The following is a 16,425-nucleotide window of genomic DNA, read 5'->3' as shown; positions in this document are numbered from 1 at the left end:
GGTGTCGCTGTCCCGGGGAGTGCCTCTATCCCGGAGGGCTGTCTCTGTGCCGGGGGATAGCTCTGTCCCGCGAGAGGTACCGCGGTCCCGAGGGGGCTGTCTCTGTCCCGGGAGGATGTCTCTGTCCCGGGAGGCTGTCTCTGTCCCGAAGGGGCTGTCTCTGTCCCGAGGGGGCTGTCTCTGTCCCGGGAGGATGTCTCTGTCCCGGGAGGCTGTCTCTGTCCCGAAGGGGCTGTCTCTGTCCCGAGGGGGATGTCTCTGGTCCCGGGCGATGTCGCTGTCCCGGGGGGGCGGTGTGGGGGCGTCCCAGCCCCATCCCGGGGTGGGGGCCGTGCCCGCGCTCCGGTCCCGCCCCGCCGCGTCTCCCTTAAAGCGGCCGCCCGGCCCCCGGCGCTCTCACCGCGCTGTCCCCGCTCTCTCTCGCCGCCCCGGAGCCGCCGCGATGCCGCTGCTGCGGGGCTGGACGCTGCTGCTGGCGGCCCTGCTGCCCTCGGCGCTGCCGTCGCTGCTGGCCGCGCCGCCGCCCGCCTGCCCCGAGCGCTGCGATCGCTCCCGCTGCCCGGCGCTGCCCGCGGCGTGTCCCGGCGGGCCCGTGCCCGACGCCTGCGGCTGCTGCCGGGTGTGCGGGGCCGAGGAGGGCGAGGCGTGCGGGGGCGCGGGGCCGCCCTGCGGAGAGGGGCTGCAGTGCGTGCTGCCGCCCGGAGCCGTGCCCGCCTCGGCCACCGTGCGCAAGCGGGCGGCCGCGGGGCGCTGCCAGTGCACCAGCAGCGAGCCCGTGTGCGGCAGCGATGCGGTCACCTACGCCAGCCACTGCCAGCTGCGGGCCGCCAGCCGCCGCGCAGAGCTCCTCCGGCAGCCGCCCATCATCGCCATCCAGCGCGGAGCCTGCGGGCAGGGTGAGGATGCGCGGGGGGGATGCCCGGGGCGCGGGGGATGCGCGGAGGTTCGGCCCCTGCATCCCCGTGCCCGCCCGGGATGCGGTTCCCCGGGAGGAGCCGGACACGGGGCTTGGCCGCGGCTCAGCCCGGCCGCTCCGGCTCAGCCAGGAACCGGTTTGTCCGCAGCTGCCAAGTGCAGGGGGCTGAAAAACCCTGTAGCCGATTTACACTTATCTCCCACCCAGCCCAGGGGTGATGCGCGGTTCGAAACTGGGGGAAACTGATGCAAAGCCTGAGCAGCGGGTGCGGCTGCGGAGCCCGGCAAAGTTTGGAGGAATAACTCCAGCGCGCTCCCGTCCCGGCGCTTTGTGACAGGGAAATGCCTCGGGGAATAAAGCCAGGAATGCAGGAGCCGCTCGGATGTGATGGAGCAAAGGGGTGGGCAGAGCAGAGCAGGCTGCTGCCTGCCTTGGCCCGGCTTAGCAAATGCGCTCTGATTAATAAAATACTTGCTGGAAGGGGAGAAGCCTGTTAACAGCGTGTTAAGCTCAGCCTAGAGTTTTGTGTTTGTTTTTGTTGGGCTTTTTTGAGGATGGAGATGGGCGCCGATAAGTAACAACGCGTGGCGTTTCTCCTTCGGCGTTCTTTAGTTGTCAGCGTGGTCAGAACCCAATGTAATGTGGGTACTCAGTACGGGACGGATGTAAATTATTTGAAAAGGGTGTGAAGAGGCATTGCTGGGTTACGAAACGTGGCTGAGCAGCCCGGAGAAGCGTTCGGAGCGGTGGGTGCAGGATGTGACACCGAGCGGGCAAAGCCGAGCTGGGATAAGCAGGGGATGATCGTCACAAAATGCGGCCCCTAATGCGGGCTGGATTAAACCCCGTAAACCGAGGCTCTCTATCCCTTCCGAGCCGTTCAGCACCTATAGGGGGTAACAAAAATTAGCATGAATTAAGCCTTTATTTCTAGAGTAGTAGTCACTTTTTAGTAAGTCATCATTGTTTTAGTGAGGATTAATTATTTTGGTATAAATTGTATAATTTCTGGACTTTCTTTTTTTTAAAAACACATATTTTTCTACACTTGGCCATCATCTCTCCAGCAGAAAAACATTCTGATGTGTAGTGGCTGTGTGTTCAGCCTACAGATCAAGCTCACAGCTCTGGTGTCAACACAATCAATTTTTTGTACCCCTGGCTGTCCCCTCGGTGTCAGAGCTGCGTTGTGCTCCGTGGCACGTTGCTGGCATTTGCTGCCACTGGAGACAATCAAACTTTTCACCCCGCAGTTTCCTGATGCCCAGTGTAAGACAACGCCTTGTGATTTTTATTCTCGATTCGTGAAACCAGTGTTGTTTTCTCAGCCTTTTCTGCCGAACGTTTGCAGAATCGGGGCTGTGTTTGAGCTGGGAGCAATGCGTGCCTCTGGTGGGGGGGACAGAAAATGCATGGGCTGCACAGAGTCCCGGTCTGGGAAAGCTCTGCTGCTGTTGTGGATCCATCAGGAGTAATTCCACACAATCATTTTGCCCTGTTGCACCTCTGGAACAAAAAGAAAGTGCTGGGGAAGCCAACCAGCACCACATGTTTATCTCTGGATAAGAGCAGACATTGCTACCAGCAAAGCTTTTTTTTCATATGTAGAGAACCTGAACTAAAAAGGGATGGAGGGTAGGCTGTAAAGTGCTTGAATCGATGTTTTGAAAAAGCACTGCATAATATTTGGCTCCTTAATGCAGTTAATTTTTAATTTTATTTTGAGTTCATCATCAGGAGTGCTTTTTCTACCTAAAGATTGAGTTATCTCCAGCCGTTTTTTTCATAGTAAAACACCCATGTAAATAATTCGGTCAATACAATGCAACAGCCTTGGGAAACAAAGGAATGGGAACACAGAGAGAAAGTGTTTGGAAAGTGCTTTTTGTTGATGTTTTTAAACTTCACACTATTTCAGTAGCTGGTCAAGTGTGTATACATTGTGTATATTGTATATACACAATGCTGTGTATATTGCTTAGAATAAAGTAAAACTTTCTGTCATTTTCAGTTTTCATCTTCAGTTCACTCCTAGTCCTGATCAGTGATTCCCAGGGAATCTCTACAAATACCAGCAGTGTTTAAAGGGAAGCAGCAGAGGCAGGAGCAGGTTGCTGTGGGTCTGAGTGCAGAAGGGGGATGATTCCCTTTGCAAGATGAGCCTTAAAAGACTCCAGCAGTGTCCAGCTGTGCTGTGCCAGCATAACCAGTGCCACCCCTCCTGCTGTGCCCCAGCCCTGAGCTGCAGCTGCCCCTGCAGAAATCTTCCCTTTCCATCAGAAAGGACCTGCAGAGCCCGTGCTGCTGCAGCTCTGTGTGTGCTGGTGCCAAATACAAAATTCCCTTTCCCTCAGAGGATGCTCAGGCCTGCAGAGCCCGTGCTGCTGCAGCTCTGTGTGTGCTGGTACCAAACCCAGAGGCACAGAGAGAGGTGAGTGTGCCCTGGGCAGGATCTGTGGCTGTGTCAGAGCATCCCACGCCCAGGAGCGAGGTCACTGCCACGAGACCTCGATGTTCAGTGGTGAGCTTCAGCGTGCTGGGAGGATGTTTTCTTTTTCTTCTGCAAATATGTTTTTGGTGGCCTTAAATCCCTCCTGCTGACCAAGGGAAGAGGGCCCAGCACACAGCTTCAACCAGGCTTTATTCCCTTCCTCGTTTTTCCCACAAATGCTGGCAGGCGTTTCGGGACAGGGTGCCCTCCTCTGCACACTGTAAAACATAAACTGACCTGGATTTGTCCTTCCCTCATTAACCTGGGGATGAAGAACATTCTTTGGTTGCTCTCCATTTCTAACTACTTTCTGCCTGGTTTTGAGCTGGTTTATATGTTTTCATGTTTTTATTTGGTTTACCATGTCTAATGTGGTATCTCAGTGAGCTCAGCAGCCCTCAGCTCGCTGGCATCTGTCACTGGTGGCTCTGACATCTGTCCCAGGCGTGCTCTCACCATGATGTCACATCTGGGGTTTGCTGGGAGCTCTCATGGCTTGGATTAAGCAGGACATCACAGCTGGACTGACTGGGAGGAGGCAGAGGTGAAAGGTAGCTCAGTCTAGAAAGCTGTGTACCACTGAGATACAGGTTTGCTGCTCCATCACCTGATTTCACAGCTCTACAGACAGCAAGGGGGAAGCAAAAAAAAAGTCACTCAGTTTCTTGCAAAAGTGCCTGACTTTGTGTTTTGAAATGCACCAGGCATCCAAGTGTCTCAGTGTCATTATCTGGCAGGAGAAGGGGACCTCTGTGGTCAATAACTCATTTGTCATTAACTGAGTCCTTCTAGAGCAGCCTAAGAGTGAGCTGAGGGCGCAGGGGATGGGCAGGAGAGGGACCTGCCTGAATTCCTGTGCCTGGATGGGCAGGAGAGGGACCTGCCTGCATCCCTGTGCCTTGACAGTGCTGCAGGTCTGGCAGGAAGGGATGGACCAGGGCAGGGAGAGAAACTCAGCTGGGAAACCTGTGAATGTTGGGTGTGACAGTGTTCACAGGGGTCTGAGGATGAGGGAAGTGATGAGGATCTGACTCCGTGTTTCAGAAGGCTGATTTATTATTTTGTGATATATATTATATTAGAACTACACTAAAAGAATAGAAGAAAGGATTTCATCAGAAGGTTGGTTAAGAACAGAAAAAGAAAGCATGATAACAAAGGCTTGTGGCTCAGACAGAGACCAATCCCAGATGCACCTGTTGCATTCCACAGCAGCAGATAATCATTGTTTGCATTTTGTTCCTGAGGCCTCTCAGCTTCTCAGGAGGAAAAATCTTAAGGAAAGGATTTTTCAGAAAATGTGTCTGCGACAGTTGGGAGCCCTGCCAGATATTTATCAAGAGGGAAGCTGATACTGTTGTTATGAACAAGGCTTTCAGCTGCTTCCCTGAAGATAATAACAGGCACACGGTGGTGGTTTTATTATTGTTATTTGTGTGCTGAAGAAGTGTTGGGAGACTTTGGCAGGTTACTTGGCACGTGCCAAGTCTATTAAGAATGACCTGGGAGGAGCAGGATTTTGGGGTCTGAGTGCACAAATGGCCATTCCAGTGCTGCTAAATGTCATCTCCTCCCTCGGCTGCTGTTTGGGTGGTCTGAACATCATTCTTTTCCAACTTCTCCTCAGTCTATTTTGCAGCAGCAGGAGAAGGCAGGGAGGGAGGGAATGAAGAGGCAGCTGAAGGCAATGGAAATAAATAGCAACATCTTTCCAGAAGAGCACCAATTCCCAAGTGTGGGATTAAAAATCTTTTCCAAAGCCAAGTATTCAGCCGGGAGAGGAGGCAACTGTAAGAAGTGCTTTGTCAGAAGCAGCTCACCTTTTCTGCTCTCCACATCCAGATTTCCTTCCTGGGGAGCAGGCAGTAATTTGGCAGTCTCCAGACTTCAAACAGTCAAGTCAGTAAACACAGATTGGGAACAAGGAAAGATTCAATCCTTTCATCTTCTGGGCTTTGATATTTAAAGGTACCTGTGGACTGGGCAGGAATGCTTGAGGCCATGAGTAAGCAGCAGGAGTGGTGTTAGGATGCGAGGGAGGCAGCAGATCCTGAGCAGCTCTCGGGCTCTGCCGTCCAAGAAATAGGAGAAGCTGGAAAATATTTTTCAAATGTGAGTTTACGTGTGCTTGGAGTGAAAGGAAGCAACGTCAGAAATAGAAGCTGGGGCTCTGTGGAACTTGTGCTGTAAATGCAGACATTCCTCACTCCCAGGAGCTGCTGGGGCCTCGGGATCCCTGGCTGGACTTGGCACCGAGTCCCACTGCCCTTGTAACTGGGCCCAAGTGAATACCTGACATTATTTTGGAGCCCGTGTTCAGGATGTAGAATAAAAAACTTTATTTCGCCTTCTGTGTGCAGGTCATTGTAATTCCCAAATTATTTAACCTGCTTCAAAGAGAAGAATATAACTAAAAAATAAGCCTCCACTCCCTTATATGAAAGGGATATAATTGATAAAATAATATTTTAAATAATTGATCTTTTACTAATGGATGTTGACCTTATATCTGTAGGTAACAGGGGAGTTTAATAGCTTAAGCTTGTGAGACAGGACACAGGTGAGTAGTTATTTTAAAGTTTAATGAACTGAGAAGGTCATTGCTACCACATTTTAGCAACTGGAGGTGAATTATGCAGACAGGCAGAGCAGCTCTTGAATTTCTGGGTTAATATCAGAATATCAGACGCCCTGGTGCACTGATAGGGGAAGCACAAGGCTGGAGGTCAGCTGGCCTGTGCAATTTGTTACAAGTGCTCTGTTTCTGGAGGAAAAAATTGGGAAAACAAAGTGAACACATGTTTCCATGTGTGAGCAGATGCATTTTCCTCTGCCTTTCCTGCAGGCTGGTACCTGGCCCTGTCAATGAGGGCAGTGCCACTAAAACTCTGTGTGGTGTTGGTCAACCAAACCTCATTCTTGTCTCTGTCACTTTTTCCCCATCAAGGTTTCTCAGTCTTTCCATCTCCTCGCTGTTGCAAAGCCTTTTTTTTGGTGAGACATGGAGAGGGATGTGCAGTGAATGATTCCTACATCCCCTTTTGCAGAATTGCTGCTGGAAACCCCAGTGAGGCTGAGCTATGGTGTTTGAAATGCTTCTGGTAGCACTGGGATTTTTGTTGCCAGACAACTGATGGATAAAATAATGCTTAGTAAATCTGGCAGCCATGCACAGAAGTTACTGGTCTAAAATTTGAAATATTTTCTGTAGCAGAGGGTAACTTTAGGAGAGCTCTCAATATTTTTCCAGAGGCCACTGTCATTGCCCCATTTCACAGACAGTGAATCTGGGGCAGGGAAAGACAAAGAGCTTTGCTCAAGGTCAGCCAGCAGCAGAGCTGAGAGCAAACTGAGCTTTCACGAGTCCCTGCTCAGTTTTCTGCACCTTGCCAGCGTTGCTGCTCCATTTTCCATTACTTTTCTTTTCCATTGCTCTATTTCTCAAACTCTCAGGCCGCAGCTTTGGCTTTGCCCTGCCAACAGCATCGATGATCTGTCGATCTGCTCTGCAGAAAGTTCTCCTGGAGGAGGGAAGGAGTGGGTGCACCAAGCGCCAGGAAGGAAGAGGAACCCAAACAAGTCTCTGCCCTCCACCAAATAAACACAACCCCCCAAAATAAACACAACCCCCAGGAATCTCATGCTTCAACATTTGTGGTGGGGCAGGGATGATTCACTCCTTTTTCCAGGACAGCACAGGCGCTGTTTGGAGTGTCTGCCCTTTCTCTATCTCTGTGTAGACCTCAATCTGTGAAGGTAAACTTGGCTAACCCTTGTTTCCTTTTGTATTCAGACACTGAAAGTGGGCAAGCAGAAGCCACTTGTAAATATGAAAATATGAATTTTTTTAAAATGAGCTATAATTTTACTAATATTTTATTCATTATTCATAAATAATATATAAATATTATATTTGTATGTAAATATATGAATATAAAAATAATATATTTATATATAAATATATAGATATAGAAATATAATAAATATGAAAGATACTCACATGGTCCATAAGATAAAGCAGGACAGGTGTGAGGATAAGAATAGCAATATTTAAATAGCTGCTGTTGATAGGGGAGCAGTGAATATAATAATCAGGACTCTAAATATCCTTAAAAAAGGAATATTTGAGAGTGAAATTGAGCCCTGCTGTCCTTTAAACCTTTAGGTGTGGGGATAAGACTATCAATATTTAAATAGCTGATGTTGATAGAGGAGCAGGGAATATAACAATTAGGACTGTAAATATCTTTGAGAAATGCGTATTTGAGAGTGCAATGGAGCCCTGCTGTCCCTTAAAGCTTCCGTGGGGAGCAGCAGGGCTGTGTGACAGTGGCAGCCCCACCGTGGCAGTGCCACCCCCTCACTGCAGCTCCCCATCCCAGGTAGGGGTGCAGAAGGAACATCCTCATCACTCCAGCTTCGTTTCCCAGCCACTCACTGATTTCTCATGTCCACATTACAACAAATCCGGGTGGTCTTGGAGTGATTCTTGACACAGATGTAGAAAACACTGCCAAAGGCAGACAGATTTTTCAGGTTATTGAGGCTTTTGCAATGCAATTATGCTGTGATCAAGTACTGTACAATTACAACACCCCAGAGTAAGAGTGCTGTCTGTTTTTATTACTGTTCTGAGGGGTTTCTATCTATTTTTTCCTATAGATTTGACCCTTATTTGTATCAACTCCATGTCTCTCCTAAGTCCTGCCACAGCAAAGTGGTGAAATCAATGCCTCCTCCAGCTGCAGAAAAGCAGCATCTTAGGAAGCTTTTATAGGCTTTCCCCTTAAGAGGGTTGTTTTTAGGCCAGAGAGAAGTTCAAGAAGCATGAAAACAAGAACTTGTTTTTATTCCCCGGTGTCTTCATACCAGGGTTCCTGGAAGTTGAAGCTAAGACTCTCTTAAGCAGGGATTTCTTCTGAAGATGCAGTGTGAAAGTTTCTCACATACTTAAAATGAGATCTTAATGGGTTTATAATTTCAGGAGGAGCTCTCACGATCAGGCAGCTGCTGGTTACATGTGGGATATAGGAATTACCACGTTGTTGGTGCTTAATGGGAGTTTTGAGGTTATTTTGCTGGTTCTCTGCCTGTAGCCAGTTGGAGCTGGGAGGTAAAACAGGGTGATGACCCAACTTGGAAGGGACACAAACTGAGCAGGGCTGAAAAAAAAAGGAGAGGAGAAATTATTCCTGACTCATCTGTTGTATTTTCAGCCTTCTGCAGAGAAGAGAATTGTCTGCTTTAACCTGTTGGCTGAAATACTCTGTTCCTCTGTCTGCAGGAAATGAGGCAGACTCCTTTCCATAACTACCTGACTTACATTTCTTAGTGCCTCCAGCTCAGACAGGCCTGCTGGAATTACATTTTTTAATGACATTTTCCAGCTCAGCACTCTTTGCCCTTGCCCTGAATTGTTCTTCACCTTCATTCCGTGTGTCTGAGCATCTCCCTGCTCATGCTGCTCCTGCTGCCTGTGCAGGGTACTGCTGGCACGGCCACCAGAGCTCTGTGCCATTGTCAGAGGGCTTCTGGCTCCCAATTAATTGGCATTAATTAATTAATTCATTAATCGGTCATCCTGGCTGAGCCCCCCTCAGCATTGTGTGAATATGGCAATGCTGCTGCAGGAATGGCAGCTCCTGCTCCTAGGGCTTTTTTTCCTTTTTCCTTTTTCCTTTTTCCTTTTTCCTTTCCTTTCCTTTCCTTTCCTTTCCTTTCCTTTCCTTTCCTTTCCTTTCCTTTCCTTTCCTTTCCTTTCCTTTCCTTTCCTTTCCTTTCCTTTCCTTTCCTTTCCTTTCCTTTCCTTTCCTTTCCTTTCCTTTCCTTTCCTTTTTCCTTTTTCCTTTTTCCTTTTTCCTTTTTCCTTTCCTTTTTCCTTTCCCCTTCCCCCCCCTTTTTTTTTCATCCCCCCTTTTTCCTTTTCCTTTCCTTTTTTGTTTTCCTTTTCCCTTCCCTTCCCTGTTTATGCCCCGGCTGGGTTTCCTCCCACCTCACCGCTGCTGTTTACAGAAGGAATTGCAGTTTCCTGTTGTTTTAGATGGAGCTGTCTCTCCTCCCTGGATTCCTGCCTGACACCCAGTTGCCTTTGAGCCTCATCAGCTCAAAAGTCTGGTGGTTTTTGTTCCTTGCTGCTATAATTCTGAGTCTGTTTTGCACTCAAGCCAGTGCACTTGGTTTATAAAGGAATTTCTGGCATTCCTGAGAGTTTTTATATACATATTTTCTCCCTGTGAGGTTCTGCAAGGGTTGCTAAGGGCTGAGATTGTTCCAATCAGATAAAATAGGGTTATGCCCATTTTAGAGCTAAATCTAAGGCACTAAAGCATAAATTGCTTTTTACAAGTTGCATGGAGACTGAGTAACACAGCTTGGAGCAGGATGCACCCATCCAGGGCATTCCTTCTCTGCAGAGCCTTCCAATCCTGTGATCTACAGTAATTCAGGAGCTGAGCTGTAACAAAGATGTTCTGTGTCTGATTAACTTCCCACTTACTCTGCCTTGTAGATAGGGGGTAGGAAACGTCCCTGTTTGGCTAAAAATGAAAGTGTAAATCTGAAATTATGTAGGAACTTCCTAGAGGAAAGCTGTGGGCATATTACATAAGAAATTCGCCCATTGACCATTTTCAGTGGCAAGAGCATCCTGAACAGCAGGATTGGTACTGGATGCCAAAGAGGTCAGATTCCCATTAAGAAAGAAGCTGGACTAAAGAGGTTGGACCAAACTTCTCTGAAGGCTCTGCTTTGCAATTTCGTTACCTTCAAATATTTTTTGTTGTTACTTTATGAATACACAAGAACTCTTTTTGTCATTCTCTCCATGTAACTTGATAATTCTTACTATCACAGAGTGGTCTGGCTTGGAAGGGACCTTAAAGTTGATCTCATTCCATTCCCCCCATAGGCAGGGACACCTCCCACTATCCCAGTGTGCTCCAAGCCCTGTTCAACCTGTTCTTGGACACGTCCAGGGATGGGACATCAGATATTGGTAACATTCTTGTGTTGCCAACATCTGCTTTTACTTATTCCTACAAATTATTCCTACAACTTTACTATTCCTTCAATACGTTTCCCTTCCAAGCTCTTCTCAGGGCAAGCATTAATTTATGGCCAGTAGTGAATGAGTAGAATATCAATTAAAAAATGAAAATTTTCACCTTTATTTTGTTACTCAAACCTTCTTTTGTTCTATGAGTGACCACACATTGCTCTGAAATCTGTCCTGTGTTACCATTAATTTGGGAGCTGCTCTGTTCTATGAACTTTGTGTAGATTCCCTGTTTTGTTTAGCTTGGCAGTTCTTTTGGGTTTGTTTAAAATCAGTGATTAAAATGAATGAGTTTCTGCTTTTGGATTAGCAGGGAAAATACAAAGTCCTTGCTGAACACTGCCAAGAAGAAATTGATCATCTAAATATTATGGTGATGAAAATGGACTTTAGTTTCCCTTTGCACGTGTGCATTCCTGCCAAATAGCAATTTCACTTAAAGCCCTCACTTTAATCTTGCAGTGGTTCTTGCTGCAGGAAATATTTTAAATGAAGACCAGATTTGGGCAGTTTACTGTTTGGAGAGGTTTCAAGCACTTTATTCTACCATTATTTAAGGCTATGAAAGTATTTTTGCTTTTAGGGACATCATGGTAATGCAGACTTTCCTCCCAGAAATCTGTGAGGTGTCTTGAGTTTCTGCATGGATTATACAGGGGAAAAATAACTGATGCAATAGCATCTGTGTTAACAAGGTGCTGTGGTTTAGACCTCAAAATTCCCTCCAATAACCTAAGAGCTGCTCTTGAGCAAATTGCCTGTGACACGTCGAGTGTTGTTCCTTATTTTCTTAGCGTTGTCATTGCGTAATACCCTTTTTTGGGGGAATTACACAACTTATCTTTGAATAGGAAGTGGAATATTTAGGCTTGCAGCTTTCTGTAATTTAAAAAAAAAGAAAGTGTGGCAGCAGGTTCCCACATTTTTTCCCTTGTCTCTCTCCAGCAGGGCTTGCTGATCCCCCTGTTTTCGGCGAGCTGAGCACCTTTGCTGGAGTTTTTTGTCTCCATTGTCAGAGGTTTGGAGGTTTTTGTGGCATGAATGGAAGTTTGTACAAACACCAGTGGCCGGAGTTTTATTTGGGAAGGGTGGAAGTTCTCCAAGCAAAACTTGGTTTGTGGTTTGTGTCAGTAGTCACCGGTTCTGGCAGCCCGGAGCTTTCGTGAGTGCTGCAGCTCTTGCAGCTCTTTTGGTTTCGTTCTGCAGAGAATCCCAAGCCATGCTTTCAAACCCCTGTGTGTGTCTGAACAAGTGGTGAGTGCAGGAGGAAATCAGCTCACCTATTTTCAGCAGCCTGGGCAGTTTGATATCTTTAGTTATCCCAGGAACTGCAGCCCTTCAGTGAGGGTGGGACAGAATTTCTGGGATGTGCCTTTTTTTTTCCCTTTCACCATGTCTAAGACAAAAAATCCTGTTAAATGGGATAATTAATTTATTCCTCGCCTCAGTCAGTGGGGAGAGCTGAACCCCCTTTTTTAAAAAGGGAAAATGAGTGAAAACTGAGTGGGGAAAAGCCCCATGTCTGACTGAGATGTGCCCAAAGCTTTGTTTGAAGACCTGCTCTCTTCTCTATGCCAAGATCAGCCCTTCCAGAGCAGCAGACAGCTCTCCCAGCAGAAGGGGAGAGGTTACTTTGGTGAGATTTCCATCTCCAAAGCCTCTCCTCAGTTCAGCTCAAAATAACCACCAAAAGCAGCATGTGTGAGCTGTGAGCATCATTGCATCGATGCCACTTTGAGTAATGACCTAACCAGAACCCAGATCTTAATTTGCTTTTTGGCTCCTCTTCATGAAACCAAATTACTTCAGTTGTTTACAGCTGGGTGTGCTTTTTTTCATGGCTTGGTACTCTGTCTTGCTCTCCTAGCAGTCTGTTTACTGATTATTAGCCCTGTTAATGCCAGTTGGCAGAGATTTGCCTTCTCATTTCAGGGCTGGCAGCCAGCACACCTTTGAGGTCCTTGAAGAATTTAGTTGCCTTGGGAATTTTTCATGCTATAACCTATTTATATTTTGGCTTGGTTTTTTTTTTTTTTTTTTTTTTTTTTGTCATTAACTGAATTCACAACAATCATCTTTATAATGTAATTAATAAAGGTTTCTTAGCCGTGCTTGTGGGCATTTTAGGGCATTGTGCAATAGTTCAATAAAAACATTACAAAACGCAATAATCACAGCATATAAATAGAAAGAGGAGCAGTCTGGGAAGATTTGAACATCAGAGCCTGAAGGTATTTAGGAACTTGAGCTTTATTCAAGCCCAGTTCTCAATGATTTAGAAGCAAACCAAAACAACACCACCCCCACAAAAAAGATCCCCCCCAAACCAAAACCAAAAACATATTGGTTACCAAAAGGCCCTGAGCTCTTGGTGCAGCTGGAAAATAGATGTGTAAGAGAGAAGAGGGAAGTATACCTGGTGATGTTCTCAGTTTCACTGCTGGAAACTGCCCTGTGGTGGTTGAGAAATGAGCATCTGCCCATATTAAATTTGTAATGTTGGTGTTTTTATGGCCATTTAAGCTTCCACGTGGTCCTTTTTGCCTAGGTTCAAATGTTAGGTAAATTGCACACACAAAGGTGGTTTCTTGTAGGAAAGATCAGTGCAGCTCTCAGCTCCCCATGTGCAGCTCAGTAATCCCAAAGAGAAATCAGCTTTTTATTTTGCCCTCCATTATTCTTTATCTCAGTGATAAAAGAACTTTCAATGTATCAATACTTTTACTACAGCATTCAGATTTTATGTTGATGGTAAAGACCAGTTTACAGGAATTTTTTTGTTAACATTCATCCATGAATCCATCAAGATCAGAGCTCTGACTGTTGTTTTTTTGCTTTAAAAAGGTATGTTTTCCATTTAAATGGGCAGTGGTTCAAGAGCAGTTGCAAAACCCTGTTACACAATGCAGGAATTCCTAATGCATAAGCAACAGGCAGGCGTGGCCAGCTGCTGGGACCTTTTTGGGTCAGTATGCCATGAATTAGTATTTATTATCTAACTTTTTCAAAAGTAGCAAATTCTGAACTTTTTTTTTTCACTCTGCAGTTTAGTTTTGCATGAGGGGGTGGATCATGGGCAAAATACTGTTGCCTCTGAAATCCTGGCTTTTGTAGGCCCCAGTTCCAAGGGAAGGCAGCTCTGAGATGAGGTATTAGCAGTCTCACCATGTACAGCCTGGGCATCCTTTTTCTTCTTCAATGGCTAAAAGTAAAAAAGATTGAAGGCAGGGAAAAAAAGCTTTGCTTTGCCTGTGTAGTTCCCTCATCTGTGGAGCTTTTTCTTTCCCAAGGGCAGGATGTGACCTTTGGATGTCTACAGCATTGCAGCTGAGATGAAATCATTTTGTAAGCAGTGATCAAAAAGCAGATCCATGGCTGCAGCAGTGCCCTGTGGAGTTTTAGCCCAGCACCACGTTTAATCCCACCTGATAATCTGTCCAAGCACCTATTTAATGCAAGTAGATAATTCCAGGCTGCGTTTCTTATTGTAGCAGCTTCCCAGAACTGCCCCTGTGATAATCGTCAGCTTTACAGCAATGGCATGACTTGTTTGATATTGAATATTTCTAGTGGGGAATATAAATCGTTTGGTAAATTGATATTTCTCTATCAGAGAAATATCCTCTGTGGGACAAAAGCCCAAGGGCAGCAGCTCATGTGTAAATCAGAAAGCACTGAATTCTCTTGAGGAAAACAGTGAGGTGAGGACAAAAGTTTCCTGATCGATGTTGCTGCTTCATAAGGCAGATAAACATTTCTGAAAGAGCACAGTGGGTTATGTGGCTGCTGCTTGTGACTGGCTGCATTTAAAAGCCCTTGAGATGTTTCACAGCCTTTAAATAAGGAAAAAACCTGTCCCTGAGTGACAGATGGTGTTTGGGAGGAGCATGCACCCCTCTCCTGAGGGACAGTGTGTGCTGTAGGCATTGGGAACTCACCTGGAACATGCTCACCCCTGAACCAAACCAGTGTCTGGTTAGTGTTAAAAGCAGGGGCACTTTGTTCCCAAATCATTATTGCCTCCAGTGTGTGCTTGAAAATTTGCATGGCTTTCCTCTCTGGTGTTTCCAACAGCAAAGGGCATTCGGGGTTTTGGTATTGGGATAGGTTTATGAGATAGTCCTTCTATGATTCTGCAAATAAATTGTCCTCTTACACAGTCAAAGGCACTTACAGCATCCACAAGCTGCTTATTGCTTTAATCTCTGCATGGATTTAGGAGCCAAATGGCAAAGATGGATGGGAGCAGCACAGCTCATTAATACTCCTCTGAAAGCCTGTAACAGGCTTGGCTTGTGCATGTATAACAGGAGATGGATGCACCAGATAAAGCTGAAATGAAAACAAAGGGTGTTTCTCACCTCTGAAGGAACACAAAATAACTCTTTGGGGTGTTCCCAATTTGCATAGCTGCTCCCAAGTTTAAAAAGCAATGTTTTGCCCCTGAACTGCTTGAGAAGGAGGAGCTGTGTCAGAACTGTGAGTTTTCCCCAGAGATTTTTAAACTTCTCTTGGTGCAGACAGGTTTTCTGTTGGCCACAATGTGAGTTGGGTATCCAGAGGCATTAGAAAACCCCACTGGCCCCTGCTGAATGCCCAGTGACCACGAGCTTTTGTTGCAGCACTGCCCAGGAATGCAGAGCTTTGTGGAACCATTGTGTTGTCCCATCTATTTCACAGCCCTGGGGGTGGCTCCAGAGCAGGGTGGGATCCATGGAGCTGATGGAGCTCAGGGTGGGATCCATGGAGCTGATGGAGCTCAGGGTGGGATCCATGGAGCTGGTGGAGCTCAGGGTGGGATCCATGGAGCTGGTGGAGCTCACTCAGGGTGGGATCCATGGAGCTGGTGGAGCTCACTCAGGGTGGGATCCATGGAGCTGGTGGAGCTCAGGGTGGGATCCGTGGAGCTGATGGAGCTCACTCAGGGTGGGATCCATGGAGCTGATGGAGCTCAGGGTGGGATCCGTGGAGCTGGTGGAGCTCAGGGTGGGAAGGATGCCTCGAGTGGGGTTTTGTGAGTGTGTGGAAGGTTCTTCTGCACGTAGGTGCCAGGCAGGGGCTGCTGGGTCAGGCTGTGTGGGGACACGGGTGGGAAAGGAAGCCCAATCCTGTACCCAAGTTAAACTTTCTCAGCAGCTGCTGAGGGCTCACACCGGGGTCAGGACCTCTGTGTCCTCGGCATTTTACAAAAGCAGCAGCCTGAGACTGCAGAACCCTCCAGGAAGGCGTATTTTGGCAGAGGAACAGAGCTGGCTTGTTTAATCTGGGAAGACCATCCAGGCTAAGTAGACCATCCAGAAAAAGAGGGCAGCAAGGGAGGCATCTGAGTACAAAAATCCCTTTCACAGACAGGGAATGAGCCCTGTGCTCCTCCTGTGCCCCACAGAGGGATGAGCCCCATGGCCCAGTGGGGTGCACCCCACACCAGGAGGTTCGTGGCTCATTTCCCCTAAGGACAAAGCTCTCCACCTCTGTGCAGAGAAGCAGGGAGGGAATCTAGGGCCGAGGGTCATGCTGCAGACAGCTTTTAAGGAAGGGAAAGATACCCACTCAGAGCTTTTTTTAATTCAGGTGTTTTGCAATGGCCCTCCTGCAGTCACTTGAGGAACTCATGACACGTCCTGTGTTTCTATTTCAGGCCAAGAACATCCCAACAGCCTGAGGCACAAATACAACTTTATTGCAGATGTGGTGGAGAAGATCGCCCCTGCTGTGGTTCACATTGAATTATTTCGCAAGTAAACAAGATGCCCAGTCTTGGTTTTTTTTCTTTTTTTTTTTCTTTTTTATTTAATTCTTGAAAACAGCTGCCAGTGGGACAGAAATGTTGATGGATGGCATGAAATAGCAAAGAGGTTTTGTGATAATAAATATTTGTCATGCTTAAGAATTAAAGATAATTTAAGAGTCATGGAAAAATAATTAGCTAAAGTAATGGATGTGCTTTATCTTCTTAATGAGAGT

At 46.9% G+C, this 16,425-nt stretch overlaps 1 protein-coding gene across 1 annotated transcript in view; it reads left to right on the top strand.

Moving 5' to 3' along the window:
- The first annotated feature begins 442 nt into the window (after positions 1-442).
- The window catches only part of HTRA1 (HtrA serine peptidase 1), a 34,032-nt gene continuing 18,049 nt past the window's right edge, over positions 443-16,425 (top strand). Inside the window, exons 1-2 of the mRNA XM_063163047.1 lie at positions 443-896; positions 16,100-16,199. Coding sequence (XP_063019117.1) covers positions 443-896; positions 16,100-16,199 — 554 coding nt within the window. The remainder of the gene's footprint in view (positions 897-16,099; positions 16,200-16,425) is intronic.

This window comes from Melospiza melodia, chromosome 9 (genome assembly GCF_035770615.1).
Source record: "Melospiza melodia melodia isolate bMelMel2 chromosome 9, bMelMel2.pri, whole genome shotgun sequence".
Taxonomy (NCBI): domain Eukaryota; kingdom Metazoa; phylum Chordata; class Aves; order Passeriformes; family Passerellidae; genus Melospiza; species Melospiza melodia.
Note: the sequence above shows the minus strand (reverse complement) of the source record. Positions and strands in the feature narration are given on the sequence as shown.